Source organism: Mustela nigripes, chromosome 15 (genome assembly GCF_022355385.1).
Source record: "Mustela nigripes isolate SB6536 chromosome 15, MUSNIG.SB6536, whole genome shotgun sequence".
Lineage (NCBI taxonomy): Eukaryota > Metazoa > Chordata > Mammalia > Carnivora > Mustelidae > Mustela > Mustela nigripes.
In genome coordinates, this window is record NC_081571.1 from 28,512,806 (window position 1) to 28,532,598 (window position 19,793).

Genomic DNA, 19,793 nt, shown 5'->3' on the forward strand with positions numbered 1-19,793 from the left:
GGATAGAGAGAAGCAGACTCCCCACTGAGCAAGGAGCCTGATGCAGGACTCGATCCCAGGACCCTGGGATCATGACCTGAGGCAAAGGCAGTGGCTTAACCGACTGAGCCACCCAGTGTCCCATCTACCATTTCTTTTTAAAAATGTAAAAATTTCTAAAAAGACACTTTCTTGCTTCCATGGTTTGGTTACCCGGGGTAGGGTTCATATGCAAAGGCCAGATAAAGGCTTGATGGGGATGGGGCATGAGGGGCAGCTTTTGGGGTGGCCCCAGCCTGTTTTGTTTCTTGTCCTGGGAAGCGATGACAAGCGCGTTTGCAGGGCTCTGAGATCACTATGTAAGTCAAGGGAGAAAGAGAAGGAGATGGGAGGGCCAGGCAAAAGAAGGAAGGAAATCTGCTACCACAAAAAAGTACATACAATATGATGACTTTTATGCATTTCCTCAAATGAATTACGTGTGGTTCTCTACACCTAGAAATAAATAAAAAGGGAGCATGTCCCTCTGTTAGGTGGATTTAGGCATAGGCCTACTTATGGGCAGATGGGTATATAAAATAACTTCTTAGAAGTCCTTCTGGGAGCAAGATAGGCTTCTGGGGTGCTGGTCATGATCTGATTATAGATCTGGGTATGGTTGCATGCATGTGACCAGTTTGTGAAAAATTATTGGGCTGTACGCTCACAATATGTGCATTTTTCAGTATGTATGTTTTCACAGAATCTTTTCTAAAAGACAAAAAAAAACAAACAAAAAAAAAAAACAAAAAAAGGGAACTTTTTCTTATAGTCCTAAGATCCTACTTTAGGGAAATACCCAATCCTCATTTAGGTTGTTAGAAGAATGCATTCCGACATGTAGAACTAGATTTGTAGTCCTAACTACTCATTGATTCCCCACAAAAATGAAGTTAGACCTGACTCATCCCCCTGCTTGTTCTTGACTGAAAGAGAGAGCCTATACCTCTGGTCACTGGGCCTAGGAATGGCTTAGTGGCACCCACATCTTGGTCCACCCCTACAGGACCCAAGCAAAGCTGGTGTAGCTGATGGCTGAGTCTGACACCAGTGAATGGGTCCAAGATGGAAGTTGAAATATATCTCACCACTGGCAGACTCTAAGAAATGGAGGGAGGATGAGGAGGGGAGAAGGAAGAGAATCTAAATAAAAGTGTTTCTACCTCATGCCCACTGTAATACCGATCTTAGAGCTATAGGCCACAATATTGCTACAAAGCATAGATCACCCTGTGTTTTATAACAGAGGGACATGAAAACTAGCCCTTGAATGGGATTTCCCCTTAAATTCTCTGGTCCCATTAGCTCTGAGATTCTAGATTCTCTTGAAGAAATAATTACCTAATGGAATTTGCTGTAACTACCATCCTTGATTCCTATAGACTAGGAAGTGTGCCTGGAAGGAAGTGGTAATTCTTATTCCCTGAGAACATTGATGAGTAGTCATTTGAGCTCGTTGGCCAGAAAATTCTTTGGAAATACCAAGTCCCTGAAAATTCATTCCTTAAACAAATGACTTGTAAGAAGATGATGTCCCTGACTGCTGTTTTTCCACAACTATGAAGCATTATTCTACCACAAAGTTCTAGACTCAATGTTCTGGGAAATCATTCTACTGAAGGAGAGGACAGTACTGGCAATTGAAGGGAGAAAGACATAAAAATATATAGGACTCAAGGTACCTCAGAGTTTGTCACTTTACAAATGAGTTTCCCAGAATTTCCTTTTGGATGACTTGCGCTTTTCTATATGTATATTAGTCAATAAAGCAAAAACAGTGGGTGATCCCAGATGCAAATTGACTCACAAAAGCAGGGAGGGAGCCAGCATTTGATGAATGCATAAAGTCAGGCAGTGTGGTAGTCACTGGGTTTTTTCGTTTGTTTTATTTTGGTAAAGTATACATAATAGAAAATTTGCCACCATCCACCATCCATCTCCAGAATTTTGAGTCATCCCAAATGGAAATTCCATACCCACTACTCAAGAATGAGGCAGAAGGGCACCTTTACCGTGCACTTCAGAGACCCTAGCAGGGTCACGTCCATAAGTGTTAGCAATTCTAGGTCACTGCTTAAAGTAGTCTACAAGTTATAAAACTTACCTTGGGGGGGGGGGGGGTGCCCGGGTGGCTCTGTGGGTTAAAGCCTCTGCCTTCAGCTCAGGTCATGATCTCAGGGTCCTGGGATGGAGCCTCACATGTGGGGGGGGGGGGGTCTCTGCTCAGCACTTTCCCCCACCCCCGCCTGCCTCTCTGCCTACTTGTGATTTCTCTCTCTGTCAAGTAAATAAATAAAATCTTTTAAAAAAAGAAAAAAAAACTTGCTTTGGGTATTATCTTCAGAAACTTTTGTTATCCTTTAAGGAAATGACTTGATATTTTGATTGACTTATCTGAGATGCCACCTGCAACGTTCCCATCTTCCCCTGGGCAAGGTTTATTGCTCTATTGCAATTTGCATATTTAATTACACACCTGGACCACTTTCCTTTCAGGGGAAAGACTCTGCCCCTTTCATGTTGTAAGTCTAGCAGCTGCTAGTCGGCCTGGCACATATTAATTGTTCCACACGCATGTGCTGAATGAATGAATACAAAATTAATACTACTCAATTCTTACCAAAAGCTCAGGCGCAAATAAACTTTTTTTCCCTTTTGGGAAAGAACTGCCTCTCGGAAAATAATGCATGGCCATGTCATAGAAGTGAGAGACCTTGAAGGCAAGAAAGAGAGATGGTTACGCTGCCTCGGTATAACAAAACAAGTAATTTGGTTTTTTTTTTTTTTCTTCTGAAGAGGGTGGGGAGCAGATCCAGGAAGGGAGAAAAGAGAACAGCCAGTGAGGGGTGCTTGGGTGGCTCAGTGGGTTAAAGCCTCTGCTTTTGGCTCAGGACACGATATCAGGGTCTAGGGGCGCCTGCGTGGCTCAGTGTGTTAAAGCCTCTGCCCTCAGCTCAGGTCATGATCTCAGGGTCCTGGGATGGAGCCTCGCAGAGCCCCACAGAGCCCCGCAGAGCCCCCGCAGAGCCCCGCATCAGGCTCCCTGCTCAGCGGCGAACTTCCTCCCTTTAAAAAAAAAAAAAAGAGAGAGAGAGAAAGCGAGCAGCCAGTGAGCAGGTGGGAGATGGGGGATCGTACAAAGTCGTGGCTGGTAGTTAAGTGTACTTTAAGAACAGGGACACCCAGACATCACCCCGTGATGTAATATGCTCTCTTCCTTCCCGTGTATTGTCTGTGACTTATATAAACACCAACAGAAATCTTGGAGAGGGTTTTGATTTCCTCAGAAGGTATGTACCAACCTCCTCTAGATTTCATGGGGACAGGAGAGCCCAGCTGACATCTGTGTTGCAGAAACATACTTGTGCTAGATCGCCTGAGCAGTGTTCTAGCCATTCCAGATCATAATAAAATAATTTTATCTTTGGATGGGTCCTGACCTTGGAAAACTGTAAGGCAGGATCTCTTCGTTCTGCCAGCCACTAGAATTATTTTTACTTTTATTTTTTTTAAAGATTTTATTTATTTATTTGACAGAGATCACAAGTAGGCAGAGAGGCAGGCAGAGAGAGGGGGGGTGAAGCAGGCTCCCTGCTGAGCAGAGAGCCTGGATGTGGGGCTAGATCCCAGGACCCTGGGATCATGACCTGAGCTGAAGGCAGAGGCTTTAACCCACTGAGCCACCCAGGCACCCCTAGAATTATTTTTATTGAGTTGAATTTGAAGATGAGGCCTACACTGAAGGAGATCATAAAAAACAAGGCACAGGGAGCCCATTGCTGGATTTACTGTAGGGCTACTTACTGATGAGGGCTTGTGTGTCTCATCACCAGACACTAATTAAAGTTTTCCCTCGGAAAAAAAAAAAAAAACACAGAAATGATGGCGAATCTTAGAACTAATTCTATTCTTTCTTCTCTTCAGTTGTGAAGATCTCCTGACTAAATTACGGTCCCACCTCTAATGACTGTGCAGGATCAGACATACCCAGGTCGATACCATCCCGACCCCTGGCTTCATACTCTCATTCTCATTTTCTGTTTTTACCTATGGCCTCATTGATTTTTGAAGGCGCTACAGAGACCTCCATAAGTTGCTACCAATAATTTTTGAAGCAAGGCAAAGTGGAAAGAAAAGAAATTCACATACTCTCCAAATTATGTTCTGTCTAGTTCCCACCCCATCTTGCATCTGCACTTGAATGAGTGGAAAGCAGAAGATAAGCTATCTTCCTCCCACAGCCTGATGGCTGGCTTGGCCCATCCCTCTCGATTCCTCCGTTGAAAGTACTGGCTGCCATTTCTAGCAAAGTTATTTATAGGTCAGTTTTTTGGATCAAAATCAAGCTCGCTCTTTCTCTCTCTTTCTCTCTCACACACACACATATGCCCTGTACCTATTAAGTGATCAGAAAACTCACTGCCTCCCAGCCACACAATCTAAAGACAGAACTCCCTTAGCTCTTCTCAGGTATAACATGCTTCTTATTTCTTTAGGGCATTTCCTTATAAATTGTCTATATATGACAGAAATATTTCCTCCATTCTCTACTTGAGTCACTATAATACCATGTTAGGTATCTGCGAGAAAAAGAGCTCTAGAAACTAAACGTGAACTTGCACATGAAACATCATTGGGGTAGGTTACAAGGCAAGCAATAATGGCACTAATGTTCCCCTTGACCACACTTTCCCTTTGCGCCTCTGCCGTCCAGAGTTAGCCGCTGTTACCAGGCCGATGCAATCCTTCTAGATTGTTGTCTATGCTTTTGCAAATATACACATGTATCCATAACAATATACTGCTTTTAGTATGTGTGTCTGTGTTAAATGGATGGTATGTTTTATGTGTTACACTGTTCTACAACTTGCTTTTTTCACTTAAGGATATGTCTTAGAGCCCATTTCGTACTCTGAGGGAAGAGCTTTTGTCTGTTAACTTACGTCAACAGACTGTTCTAGTCACTAGTGGCTGGTCTTCCATCTTTACTTTTCAGTCACCAGCACTGCCAAAGACCTGAGTCGAAGGCCATAAAGGCCTTCAGAAAATCTGAATATACAAAGAGAACTATCTCATAGGCTGCTAGGCTGAGATACGGTGCTAAACTTATCATTTGCCTCAGTCGCAAGTTCATTCCTTTACTTTTTGACTGGCTGTCCACCACCCACTGTTCCAGGCACTGGGGATTCAGCTGTGATTCATCTCTACTTCTCAGGTGCTTACAGAAGATATAATAGTAAGGAAAAGAAATAGTATTTTTGGTCGCCTGGGTGGTGCGGTCGGTTAAACGTCTGACTCTGTCTGACTCTTGTTTCAGCTCAGGTCTGATCTCCAGGTTGTGAGATCGAGCTCCGCCTCAGGCTCTGACCTCAGTGAGGAGTCAGCTTTGTGTTCTTTCTCCCTCTGCCCTGCCCCCACCACTCTCTCTCAAATAAATAAATCTTTTTTTTTTTTTTAATTTATTTTTTTGTCAGAGAGAGACAGAGAGTACAAGCAGGAGGAGCAGCCGGCAGAGGGAAGCAGGCTCTCCGCTGAGCAAGGAGCCTGATGTGGGACTCGATCCCAGGACCCCAGGCAGCTGCTTAACTGACTGTGCCACCGAGGCGTTTTAATGAATAAATTTTAAAAAAAGAAAAGAAAAAGAAGAAATAATATGTTGGTTGCCAATAAGTGCCACAGAAAAAAATTTAGGGAGAAAAGAATAGGGATTTCCAAGAGAAGACCAATGACCGCGATTTTAAACATGGTGGCTGTAGAGAAGGTAACCATCTGAGCCAAATTATATCTTTAATTTGTTCGGACAGGAGCTTCTTTTTCAGAGAGAGAGAAAAGGCTCAAATGAGGGATTTTTAGCAGCACTTTTCCCATCATTTAGCCCTCCCCTTGCTGGCTCACCTTCTAAAACTTGACTCTTGAGCAATGTCCTTGAAAGAGGGGTCTGGAAGATCTCACTTCTGCCGGCCTGCAGACAGCACACCAGAAAACAACTTGGCTGTTTTCTCTTTCTAGCTTCCTTTAACAGGCACCTGCGCTTCTAAAAGGTATCAAATTGCAGGGTACCTGGCTGGCGCAGTCCTTGGAGTCTGCGTGCAACTGACTCTTGATCTCAGGGTCATGAGTTTGGGCCCCAGCCGAATGGAGAGATTGCTTAAAATAAATAACAGCATCCAATGGCTTCTCTTGCCTTCTATTTTGAAAAATCCTCTTCTTGTTAATCCCTTAAAACAGAGATTCTCGGTGAGCCTGGTGGCTCAGTCAGTTGAGCATCCCACTCTTGGTTTCAGCTCAGGTCATGGTCTCAGGGTGGTGGGATTGAGCCCCACAATGGGCTCTGAGCTCAGCAGGGAGTCTGCTTGAGATTCTCTCCCTCTACTCCTCCCCACCCTACATGCACACTCTCTCTCTCTCAAATAAATAAATAAATGTTTAAAAAAAAAAAAAAAGCCAGATTCTCAATCTTGGCTGCATATTGGCATGGCTTGGAAAGTTTTAACAATTTCTGCTGCCTATGTCCCACCCAAGGGGTCCTAGTTTCTTGGATCAGGAGTATGCCGGAGCATTAGGATTTTTAAAAAGTTTTCCAAGTGATTCTAATGCACTGCCAGGGATAAGAACCACTGTCTTACAGGCCACTGGCCCTAGTGATAACATGTTCAACAAATGACCACAGGTTTCCAACTGAAGGCTAGCTCAGCCAGAACTAAGACTGCTGGGGGGATCCTGTAACTAGCCAGATGTTGCTACTGCTAATTTCTCCTTACTTCCTTACACATAACTTCACACTTTGCCAAGCATTTTGAATATATTACCTTTTTGGAAATCTATGTTGTCATCCTTATCTCCTAAGGTCTTTATAATTTCTTGAGTGATAGAATCATCTGGCATAGAGCTTCGAAGTCCCTTAGAATTGCCTGGGTGGGGGCGCCTGGGTGGGTCAGTGGGTGAAGCAACAAACTCTTGGTTTCAGCTTAGGTCATGATCTTGAGGTCCTGGGTTTGAGCTACAAGTTAGGCTCCCAGCTCCATGCAGAGTCTGTTTCAGATTCTCTCTCCCTCCTCCTCCCCTCTCCCAGCTCATTCACCCACACACTCTCTAAAATAAATAAGTAAAAATAAAATATTAAAAAAAAAATGAGGGATGTCTGGGTGGCTCAGTCGGTCAAGTATCTGCCTTTGGCTCAGGTCTTGATCCCGGGATCCTGGAATTGAGTCCTACATCGGGCTCCCTGCTCAGTGGGGAGCCTGCTTCTCCCTCTGCCTGCCACTCCCTCTGCTTGTGCGTGTGCGCTCTCTCTTTGACAAATAAATAAATAAAATCTTAAAAAAAAAAAGAAAAAATAATTTCCTGGGTGATTAGGAATGTCTCTGAGCTAATGAGGCAACTCTTGGTGGGCTCCTGGAGAGCTTCAGCATGGAAGCCTGTCATCAGAAAGACCAAGTTGTGATTAACCATGGAATTTTCAGCCCCACACCTCATCATCCAGGGAAGAAAAGTGGGAGAGACTAAGTTAATAATTGATCATGTCTACATTATGAAGCCTCCATAAAAATCCCACAAGTACAAGGGTTTGAGAGCTTCTGAGTAAGTGAAGGCATTTATGATGTGCTAGGAGAGTGACATAACCCCAAATCCATACGGACAGAAGGGTCTGCATGTGGGGCCCTTCCAGATCTTACTCCTATGGATCTCTTCAACTGACTGTTCATTTGTATCCTTTAAAAATATCCTTCATCCAGTCAGAATGGCTAAAATCAACAAGTCAGGAAATGACAGATGCTGGCGAGGATACGGAGAAAGGGGAACCCTCCTACACTGTTGGTGGGAATGCAAGCTGGTGCAACCACTCTGGAAAACAGCATGGAGGTTCCTCAAAATATTGAAAATAGAACTGCCCTATGACCCAGCAATTGTACTACTGGGTATTTACCCTAAAGATACAAACGTAGTGATCCAAAGGGGCACGTGCACCTGAATGTTTATAGCAGCAATGTCCGCAATAGCCAAACTATGGAAAGAACCTAGATGTCCATCCACAGATGAATGGATAAAGAAGATGTAGTATATATACACAATGGAATACTATGCAGCCATCAAAAGAAATGAAATCTTGCCATTTGTGACAATGTGGATGGAACTAGAGCATATCATGCTTAGCGAAATAAGTCAAGTGGAGAAAGACAACTATCATATGATCTCCCTGATATGAGGAAGTGGTGATGCAACATGGGGGCTTAAGGGGGTAGGAGAAGAATAAATGAAACAAGATGGGATTGGGAGGGAGACAAACCATAAGTGACTCTTAATCTCACAAAACAAACTGTGGGTTGCTGGGGGGAGGGGAGTTAGGAGAAGGGGGGTGGGGTTATGGACATTGGGGAGGGTATGTGCTTTGGTGAGTGCTGTGAAGTGTGTAAACCTGGCGATTCACAGACCTGTACCCCTGAGGATAAAAATATATGTTTATAAAAAATAAAAAATTTTAAAAAATATATCCTTCATAATAAATCAGTAATAGTAAGTGAACTGTTTCCCTGGGTTCTGATTGAGCTGTTCCAGCAAATGTTTAAACCTAAGAAGGGGGTGCTGTGAGAACCTCCAATTTATAGCCACATCAGACAGAAGTGGGGGGTAACCTGCAGACCTACTACTTGTGATTGGTGTCTAAAGGGTTGGGGTGTAGTGTTGTGGGACAGAGCCCTCAGCCTGCGGGCTCTGAGCAGTTAGTGTCAGAATTGAACTGAACTGCAGGCCCTGTGGCTGGTGTTGGAGAATTGCCTTGCTGTGGGGGGAATCTGGTGGCAGAAGTCTTGTGTGTGAGAGTCCGTTTTTCCCTAGGCACTGTCACAGAACTGTGAAGAGCAAGGTTAGTTGGAAGTATATTTCCCTATCAACATAGAAATATTTGTTTCAAATCTAATTCTTATCATACTGGGACAGTTTTCGAAAATGGCAGCAAGCTCTGCACCTACACTAAAGATCTACAAGGGGCGCCTGGAGAGTTCAGTTGGTTAAGTGTCTGTCTTCAGATCAGGTCATGATCTCAGGGTCCTGGGCTGGAGCCACGAAGCCGGCTCCCTGCTCAGCAGGGGGGAGGGGGGGTTTGCTTCTCCCTCTCCCTCTCTCTCTCTCTCTCCCTCTCTTAATAAATAAATAAATAAAATCTTTGAAAAATAAAAAAATAAAAGATATGCAATACAGGGTAGGACAAAAGTGGGTCAAAAATTATTTTTTACGTTCACATACATATTTATATTCCTATAGATATATTTATATTATTTATATGATGTGTATAGGGATATGTGTGATCTATTTATATTTTATTTTTAGAATTATGTATATATTTCAGATATTTTAAATATATATTTTATATTTATATTTACCTCATCTATACTCCTATGCCCCTTTCTATAAAGATTTATTTATTTTAGAGAGAGAGAGCAAGAGAGCAGGAGCAGGAGGAGGGGCAGAGAAAGAGGGAGAGGAGAGAGAATCTCAGGCGGGCACCCTCCCTCCACCACCCCTGCCCCTCCCCCACGGAGCTCAGAGCCCAGCTTAGGTTTGATGCCAGGACTATGAGAACACGACCTGAGCCGAAATCCCTAGTGGGTTGTTCAACCCACTGAACCACTCAGGCGCCCCTCCATTTCTAGAATTTTGGTTCTTGCACTCCTGAACAAATGTTTACATAACTGATGTTTTTTTTTTTTTTTTTTTTTTTAAAGATTTTATTCATTTATTTGACAGAGAGAGATCACAAGTAGGCAGAGAGGCAGGCAGAGAGAGAGAGGAGGAAACAGGCTCCCTGCTGAGCAGAGAGCCCGACGCGGGGCTCGATCCCAGGACCCTGAGAACATGACCTGAGCCGAAGGCAGCGGCTTAACCCACTGAGCCACCCAGGCGCCCCTACATAACTGATGTTTTAAATAGAATGAAAACTTTGCTCTAAAAGCAGTAATAAGTTACTGTGAACTAGTGTGCCCTATGAGATCTGAAAAGAAATTCCTTCCTTTTCCATAGTTAACATTCCAGTGACCCCTGCTAAGGGTAGCACAATAACTGTTGCCATACCAACAGCTTAATGAAGAAGGCTGCCATTGTTTTCTTCCCTGTTTGTCCTCAACTATGTGATAAATTTCAAAGATGAATTAGAGCAATTAAATTCAGCCTCCAAAGAGTACCACTGGTTATAAAACTAAAACTAAAAATCTTTCTAATTCCTATCTTCACTTTAACCCCAAAACTATGCCCACTATAATCACTGTGAATAATTTATGAAACTTTGGAAAAATTTTTATACAGACATAAAGAGATGTAAATTCTTTTCCTAAAAGGAATACTGATTCTATCCACAGGACCCTATTCGCTCCATTCTCATAACAATATTCAATTATCTTTAGGCTTTATATTTCAAATTCTAAATTTTCTTTGATATTCCGAAATTGCATTCAGTTCCTACTATAAGCTAATTTCCATGACTGTTATGGGGAATGGTAGGCAGCTGGGCAAGATGCACCAGCAAAGGTGAAGTCACTTAGAAAAGAAGAATAAGCCGCCAATAGATCAGCGATCTGGAAGGAAGAAAAAACATGTATGGAGGGGCGCCCGGGTGGCTCAGTGGGTTAAAGCCTCTGCCTTTGGCTCAGATCATGATCTCAGGGTCCTGGGATTGAGCCCAGCATTGGGCTCTCTGCTCGGCGGAGGGCCTGCTTCCTCCTCTCTCTGCCTGTCTCTCTGCCTACTTGTGATCTCTATCTGTCAAATAAATAAATAGAATCTTTAAAAAAAGAAAAAAAGAGTATACTTCCCAGCCACTCTGGGAGCTAAAGGCACTGTGATTAGGTTCTGCCAATAAGATAAAAGTAGTAACAGGCATGACTGCTAGTGCCTGTCCTCTGATTTCTGCTTATCCCTTCCTTACTGGGATGTGAACATGGATGGTGTAGTTAATGGAGTGGGTGTTAGTGGGGAGGGTGGATGGAACTCTGGATGTCCACAAATAGACCTCAATGTTATCAGTTGTATTTTTTCATTCATTAAAAAAAAAAAAAAGAAAACTCTAAGTAAATATGAAAAATATTAGCAGTTATTTATCGTGATTGGTGGGTATCTAAATATTTTAAAAATGTTTATTTTGCAATGTTTTTTCCAATGTTTTAGATCTATGATTTAAAAATAAATTCCAACATTCATCAGTTGGAATATATGTATTTTTTAAGTAGGTTCCATGCTGAATGGGGGACTTGCACTTATGACCCTGAGATCAAGAGATTCATGCTCTGACTGAGCCAGCCAGACATCCTGGAATATTTATAAGAATTTTAATTTTTTATTATTTATTTATTTATTTGTCAGATTGAGAGAGAGAGAGAGCGCGCACAAGCAGAGGGAATAGTGGGCAGAGGGAGAAGCAGGCTCCCTGCTGAGCAAGGAGCCCAATGTGGGACTCAATCCCAGGACGCCAGGATCATGACCTGAGCTGAAGACAGACACTTATCTGACTGAGCCACCCAGGCGTTCCTATTTATAATAATTTTTTTATTTATAATAATTTTAAATAACATTCATCTAAATGTCATTTAATGATATAGGAAAATAATCATGATAAAGGAAAAAAATACTTGAACAATTTTCCAGTACTAAGAACTGGAGAGCTGGAGTTGCCCACCAAGTCTAAGAATGATTAAAAGTAGTTCCATCTTCAAATTGGCTTATTTATAGATCTTTCAGAGCAGGCTTAAAATAAAACAGTAACTTGTGCTTAAAATTATGCATCTGATGGAGAAGTCACTTAAACATTAAGATTCTTTCCACCCCATTTTTTGCTTTTTAACATAGGCAATACATTTATTTATTTATTTATTTTTAAGTAAGCTCTGTGTTAGGCTTGAACTCATAATCCCAGAGATCAAGAGCTGTATGCTCTACTGACTGAGCAGACAGGTGCTCCTCCCTCTACCTTGCTTGTTAAAAAATTTATGAACATTGATGAGAACATGGACGTCAAGACTAGTTATCTGTGGTTTTCTCTATGGTTTATAAGAGCTCTATTATGTGTATTACAATTTTTTAAATCAGAAAAGAAGCCCTAGGTTTCAAAGTTAAAAGAAATTGTCAAATATCTAAAAATACCTTAAATTCTAATGTTATTTTTACATTCATCAAGGACATTCCTAGAAGTTTTATTGGTTATGTTGCTTGGTTGCACTTAAGAGAAAGGGAACTCTCGCTCTCAGCTAGACTAGATAGTGCCAGCCCCTGGTCTGGGACCCCCTAGCCAGGCCTTGGTATTCTGTTGCGCATAAGCAAACTCATAGAACATTAACATCAGATAAGGATACTTTGTGACAAAAACATGAACCTTGTCCAAAAGGGCTACAGAGTCAAAAGTAGATCCTGACCAAATCTTGGGGCATTGCAATCGACCAGTTCATGCTGCCAAGAAATATATTTAAAGAGAAAATTTGCCTAAGTCAATGACTTTCAAACCTTTTTGAACTAGATCCACATGAAGAAATATATCTTATGTTGGGATCTGGTACATACATACATGTGTAAATCTAAAACATAAGTTTCATGAAACAATATTTACCTTTACTACATGTGATTCCATTTTTTTATTGTTTCATTTTTAATTAATTATTTACTAAGTTGTTTTTCAGTTCTCAGTTTGAAAAGCACTCTTATACCAGGTCTTGAATATATGCTGAAACCTATTAACTGAGATGGGATTTGGCTTAATTTAATGAAGAGAAATGAGAACTCTTTCCATCCATTCATTTATCAACAATTACTGAGTCCCGCCCTGTTCTGACTCCTGAGGTACAGCAATTAACAAAGTCCCCCACTCATAGGGCTCTGAATAGTCAAATTTAAACGAATTAAAATGAAATAGAAGTATATACTCAGTTCCATTGCCATACTAGCCACATTTCAGGTACGCCATAGCCACTTGTGGCCTAGTGGCTATGGTATTAGAGCAGATACAGAACATTACCATGATAAAAGTAAGCTCTTTTGTATCTTTTTTTTTTTTTTTTTCGTGTCAAAAAAGATTTTAAAGATTTATTTATTTATTTATTTGACAGAGAGAAATCACAAGTAGGCAGAGAGGCAGGCAGAGAGAGAGAGGAGGAAGCAGGCTCCCTGCTGAGCAGAGAGCCCGATGCGGGACTCGATCCCAGGACCCTGAGATCATGACCCGAGCCGAAGGCAGCGGCCCAACCACTGAGCCACCCAGGCGCCCTAGTAAGCTCTTTTGAACAGCTCTGCTCTAAAGGAAGAATTTGCCCTGTAACTTGACTATAGTAATTGTTAGCAGAGTGTTAAAAGTCTGGATAAAAGGAGCAAGGGAATTCACTAACAGACAGAATGAAGGGATTCAGACCACACACCAGGAATATCCAACTGGACTGGCTCATTCCTAAATCACCTTCTGTCACCACTGTCACCATCATAAACCTCATTCTAACCTCCCGGCCCAATTCCCTCTTAAGTAAACTACATTTTCTGCAACCTGTCTACACTATATGTAAGCAACTAGGAATTCTCCTTCTGCATTAATGGTATTCTTGTTTTGCAAATCAGTCTCATATGAGTTTGGAAAATACTAATGTTTCCCTGAACCTGACCCCCAGTGAGTAAAAGTAAAAAATGTCTGAGAACCAGACTTTGGCACAATGAGTACAGCAAGGACTACTAGCTGCCTGTATTCTTCCTAAAGAAAATCCGGATTTTAATTAGGGTGGCAATGAACCATGACCTGGAAGACTATTTTGCGGCCTTTACTGAAACTAGATGCATCAATGTAATTGTTCAGTGGGATTGTAGCCAGAGGTACAAGAGCACCTGGCTCTGGGGGTTCCAAACAGTCCAGGTTCCGCCATTCACCGCAGACAAAATCCAAAGGCATAGAGACGTGTGGTGGGGAGACAAGGAATTTCAGTGAGGTTGATACCGGGAAGACAGAAGACTAGGGTCTCAGAGAAGGTGTCCAAAGTGCTGCACATACTTCCAGGTATATATAAGCAAAATGCGGGGCAAAGGTGGGTGGGTAAGGGCACGTGGGCAGTGAAGGTCAAATCTATTACTGTGTTGGAGTCAGTCAAGGGTGGTGTCTTGCTGGCTCAGGGCAGTCCTTATTGCTTGAGGGGGTAGTTTTGATTGCTCTCTGGGGACGCTTTGCCTTCAGGCTCTTCTGCCTGAGCCTAGACAAGCTGGGAAGGAGAACCCAACTAGAAAAGTCTGAGGTCAAAGGAAGTGGACCAAGTCCTCTTTTAGGACTTCTAGAATTTCTGGAACGTTCCTCTTTTGTCCTTCCCCTTTTCTTGCAGCCTGCGAGTTGGATGTGATGGTTAGAGTTCCAGCCTCTATTGCAGACCATGTAAGTGGTGAAGAAAGGAAAATCCTAGGTCCCTGATGCCCATGAAGCTACCATGAGTGTGGACTGCATATCCCTGAATTTCATTTATATGAGAGAACAAAAGAAACTGTATGTGTTTAAGCTATTGCAGTCAATCCCAAAGTGATAAAAGGGGGAATCTTCTGAGGTGCTTTTCTCATGTGAGGACTTGTGTGCAGAGGCCAAAAGACATCGTTTTTGAGACCTCTTTAATTGCAAGAGATACCAAGTAATATTCAGCTGTGAAATTTAGGACAATCTTAGATTTTGTTAGAAATCACAGAATAAAATCATTTAAAGAAATAAATGTTATAAAAATTTCAGGGGTGCCTCGGTGACTCAGTTAAGCATCCGACTTTTGATCTCAGTTGTCTTCATCTCAAGATTATGAGTTCAAGTCCTGTGTTGGGTTCCACCCTGGGTGTCCAGCCTTCAAGTGATGCCAAAGTAAAAGCAAATTAGCTAGGTAAAGCCCAAATCCTTCCAATTTCAGTGGCTTGCAATTAGGCAATAATTTTCCTTATTTGCATTGCTGGTGTTCTAAGTAGGTATTAAGATACAGCACATACTTTTAAAAAAATATTTATTTGTGTATTTAATTATTTTTTGAGCAAGTAAATGATAGAAGTTTATTAAGCGAAGATACAGAAAAAGCTCTCAAGAGTGAGATGGGTCCCAACAGGATTGCCCTGGCACAGTTTTATTTATTTATTTTAAAATTTCTTTAAGATTTTATTCATCTATTTGAGAGAGAGAGAGAGAGAGAGAGACAAAAAGCAAAAGTAGGGGGAAACAGTGAGGGGGGGGGGGGGGAGGCAGAATCCCTGCTGAGCAGGGAGCCCAGGATTTCAGCACCCTGGGATCATGACCTGTGCCAAAGGCAGACACTTAACCAACTGAGCCACCCAGATGCGTCCCCCCAACCCCCACACAAATTTTTTAGATGAGAGGTGGAGCTTACAAAATATCCTTAAGCTCAAATCAGCTTTTCCTTAGTTTTTTTTTTGTTTTTTTTTTTTTTTTTAGGATTTCTAGTTTCTGAATTACTGTGAGCTATCAAAGAAACCCAAGATAGGAATCTCATGGCAAGTTAAATTTTTTCAATGAACAATTAGTGTTGTGATTAAACAGAATGTCTTTAATACAACACATATCCACTAAATCCCTGAATATTTCCAAATAATATAATTAGAGGACCAATGAAATCGTTTCAGGAATTTTTGCAAATTAATAAAATTTGGGGGAAAAAGTAGTAAGATTTGGAAAGAATTACGCATCCAAATTCAACCAATATTTATTATCAACCTACTGAGGACAACAAGCATTTTTTTCATTGTCTTATTTAATAACCCCCAAACCTTTTAACTCACAGAAGCTCCATGTTATGCTTAGGCTCAGAGAGGCTGGCTTTCCCAAGGTTGCAGGACCAGTAACAGAGAAAGCCAAGATTTCAACCTAAGCTCCTTTGACTCTAACTCAGTACTCATTTTTTTCACTGTAGCTTTTATAAAACCTGAAAAATGTTTTTTTTTTTAAGGTTTTATTTATTTATTTGACAGACAGAGATCTCAAATAGGCAGAGAGGCAGGCAGAGAGAGAAGGGGAAGCAGGATCCCCGCTGAGAGCCCGATGCAGGGCTCAATCCCAGGACCCCAAGACCCCGAGATCGTGACCAGAGCCGAAGGCAGAGACTTAACCCACTGAACCACCCAGGCACCCTTGAAAAAAAATGTTTTTAATGGAACATAAAACTGGAGAAGAGTGGAGGGAGCAGTTTAGGGATATGGTATCAGTAAATGGAAATCTTTCTAAAAAATTTGAAAATGTTAAAGCTAAGGAAGAGAATTGAAGATCTGCCTGGGATAACCTGTCCCACTCATATATTCCAGAAATAACCAAGAGGTTTGAGAGATCCTTCACAGACATTCTGTCAGAAGATGTCCATTTGTTTTCAAATTCCCTTCATGCCATTTTTTAGCTTACTCCCAGTCACGGGGAGGGGGGTGGTCCTCTGGGGTGTACAGTGCAGCCCCCGACCACATCTTATTCCCTGGCTCTTTTCCGTTTTGACTTCTCCATCATCTCAATGCAGTTTTGTGCTCTCCTCTTTCGTGAGTTGCTCTTACTGTGCAGAACGCTTCATTATTGGATTGGAAGGGGGGAATGCTGGATGTATTATAATTGCCTGATTCTTTGATTTCCTACAACAAAACTGTGTGAGGATAGGACTGCTTTTAACTTGTTTACGATTGCGAGATCCGTGCAAAACCCGGTGCTAGGGACCCCGCAGAGCATAAAAAATATTCGTACAATCTAACAAGCTCTCCGGTTTCACACAAAAAGGCAAACTGTTTCCTTGAGTGTTTGTTTTGGACCCAGTAACTGGGTCTGAAGTCCACATAACATTTGAGCAGGTAGGAAGCTCCCTATTGTTGTTTAACTCTCTAGCACTTAGGATATAATTTCAATGTCATCTTAAAGTGACAGTATCTTTTTTTTTTTTTTTTTGGTCAAACAGAGGCCATAATTCAAGTGCAAAACAGAAAAGGAAGTTCTTAGGATGTTTGCCTGAGGAATCGCCAAGCTCTATACGGAACCCAACAGGAGATGGAAAAGCTGTGCAAACTCTAGGGACACCTTACCTCCTGCCCACAGACCTTGCGCCCCCCCACGACTAGTCCCAGAGGGCGGCGCGACGACCGTCCCGGGTCTCGGCTCTGCCCCACGAACGCGTCCGATAACTACAGCTGCGGCAGCGTCTGGGCCAAACGCCGCCAAGTTCTCCGAGGCCTCCTGAGAGCCCAGAGCGAGGCCAAAAGCAGTCCCCTACCCTCATCTTGGTGGACAGCCTCGACGTCGCCCCAGGCCCCGACCCTCCGTAAACGCGGAGTCCTCTACAGCAGTTGACATTTTTGTTCCCAGAAAGGGGTGGGAGCTGCGCGAGGCGAGGCGCACGGCGGAAGCTTGAAGAGATTTCATCGAAGCCCCACCCAGGCCCAGCACCTCCCAGGGCAGCCCGGCAGGGTGCGGAGGGGACGGGAAGTCTGCCCCGCTTCCCCCACCCTCCGCACTAGGGCCCAGAGAACCCCTTCCTCTCCGTCTCCCAGCGGCCACCCCACCGCGAGCACCGCGGAACACAGCATTGTGCCCCCGGGCCAAGTCCCCGGATGCTCGCCTCCCCTCACCGGCCCGCGCCGTGGCTCCACCTCCCGCGGCTCTGCGTGCCACGTCACCGCTTGCGGCGCTTCCGGAGGCGCAGCGGGCGATGACGTAGGGGGACGTGCCCTCTATATGAGGTTGGGGAGCGGCTGAGTCGGCCTTTTCCGCCCGCTCCCCCCTCCCCCCGAGTGCCGCTCCGGCTGCACCGCGCTCGCTCAGAGCTCCCGGCTCTTGCTAAGGTAGTGCAGCCGTCATCTCTCTTCAGCCGTCATCATGATCATCTACCGGGACCTCATCAGCCATGATGAGATGTTCTCTGACATCTACAAGATCCGGGAGATAGTGGACGGGCTGTGTCTGGAGGTGAAGGGAAAGATGGTCAGTAGGACAGAGGGTAACATTGATGACTCGCTCATTGGTGGAAATGCCTCTGCTGAAGGCCCGGAGGGCGAAGGTACTGAAAGCACAGTCATCACTGGTGTTGATATTGTCATGAACCATCACTTGTAGGAAACCAGCTTCACAAAAGAAGCCTACAAGAAGTGCATCAAAGATTAAATGAAATCCACCAAAGGCAAACTTGAAGAACAGAGGCCAGAAAGAGTATAGCCTTTTATGACAGGGGCTGCAGAACAAATCAAGCACATCCTTGCTAATTTCAAAAACTACCAGTTCTTTATTGGTGAAAACATGAATCCAGATGGCATGGTTGCTTTGCTGGACTACCGTGAGGATGGTGTGATCCCATATATGATTTTCTTTGAGGATGGTTTAGAGATGGAGAAATGTTAATTCATCTGTCCATTACTTTGGATGTATCACCTGTTGTCGTAACTGGCTGCTGCTCTTCATCCACACAACACCAGGACTTAGACAAATGGGACTGATGTCATCTTGAGCTCTTCATTTATTTTGACCCTGATTTATTTGGAGCGGAGGCATTGTTTTTAAGAGAAAAACATGTCATGTAGGTTGTCTAAAAATAAAATTGCATTTAAACTCATTTGGGAGAATGCCTCTTAGTTTAACTCCTATTTAAATCCATCCTGTGTAGTGTCCTGGAGAAGCTAGAGCCTGGTTGTAGACTACTGCTAGAAAGCATAAGACTGCCTGCAGATAACTTCTACAGTGAGAACTACTTCTGGGACTGGAATATAAAAAACAAGAACCCAAAGTCTTAATTCTGAGTTCCAGTAAAGGGAAAGACCATGCTCATAGCTGGGCCAGCATTCTGAAGTGGATTCCTTACACATTTCATCACCTACAAACGGAAGTAGTTAACTCTGGAGGAGATCACCAAAAGAATAAAAAGAGACTAATAACAGTTTGGAAGCAAAGTGTGTGATCTTATTTATCATAAGTCAAGTAGAGCCAAGTTCTAGAGAAACCTAGAAGTCTCCTGGAGTGCTTATGTCAAACTCCCTGGAATGGGGTTGGCACACTGGTTGGTCCTGCCACCTATTTTTGTGACTTTAAGTTGGTACTTAGATTTTTAAATGGTTGGAAGAAAATAGGTGGTGGGATGTGAAAAAGACGAAACCTAAATTTGTGTCCAGGTTTATTGAACACTGCCATGCTCATGTGTTTTGTGTATTGACTGGCTCTTAACTGTTAAGAGCAGAGTGTGACAGATCCTAAGTCCTAACAAATCAAACAACCATGTGACCCCTCACAAGAAAGGTTTGCCAGCCCCTGCTTTAAAAGGTGAAGCTCTGGTTGGAATGTGAGCTAGCCCATGGGCTGAGGAAAATGCTTTTGTTGTGTCCTATTGTATGGGAAAGGGTTGTGGGTGTCAAAGAATAAGGAAAACGCATCCATTTGACAGACCTGGAGCAGTTCTGTCTGCTGCTAAGGTTTCCACTAGAGATGCAAGAAAAAAATCCTCGCGCTTTCTGTCTGTCTCATTGTGGCAGTCAAGATTGAACGGGGGAGTACAGGCTAAAAGGAGGGAAATTTCTGCAACTCAAGTAAACCTTGTCAACAATGAGGATCTGGTTTACTCCAAAGTCTAAAATTGGAGTTCATGGAAAGTGTTGGAAAAGAATGTCCCAGACCTTTGCCTTTTGATTAATTTCACTTTGAAAAATGTAAGGGTTAAAAGTAAATGCAAGCCAGTGACTCAGCTGGTCCTATGACGCTTGAACCCAGGGCGAATCCAGTGACTTAGCCATCTGGAATTTGCCCCCGGGGGTTTCAGAGTTCACAATGTGGTTCAGAA

General features: G+C 43.0%; 1 protein-coding gene and 1 non-coding gene across 2 annotated transcripts; both read left to right on the forward strand.

The window, feature by feature from the left end:
- The first annotated feature begins 17,688 nt into the window (after nt 1-17,688).
- TPT1 (tumor protein, translationally-controlled 1) lies at nt 17,689-18,578 on the forward strand. The gene is given in 1 exon segment (XM_059377435.1): nt 17,689-18,578. A coding segment is annotated over 1 exon segment (519 nt). The 5' UTR covers nt 17,689-17,848; the 3' UTR covers nt 18,368-18,578.
- Nucleotides 18,579-19,383: 805 nt separating this feature from the next.
- Nucleotides 19,384-19,514, forward strand: LOC132003057 (small nucleolar RNA SNORA31). The gene has a single exon (XR_009400129.1). It is a non-coding gene; the product is annotated as a small nucleolar RNA SNORA31 (small nucleolar RNA).
- The last annotated feature ends 279 nt before the right edge of the window (nt 19,515-19,793 follow it).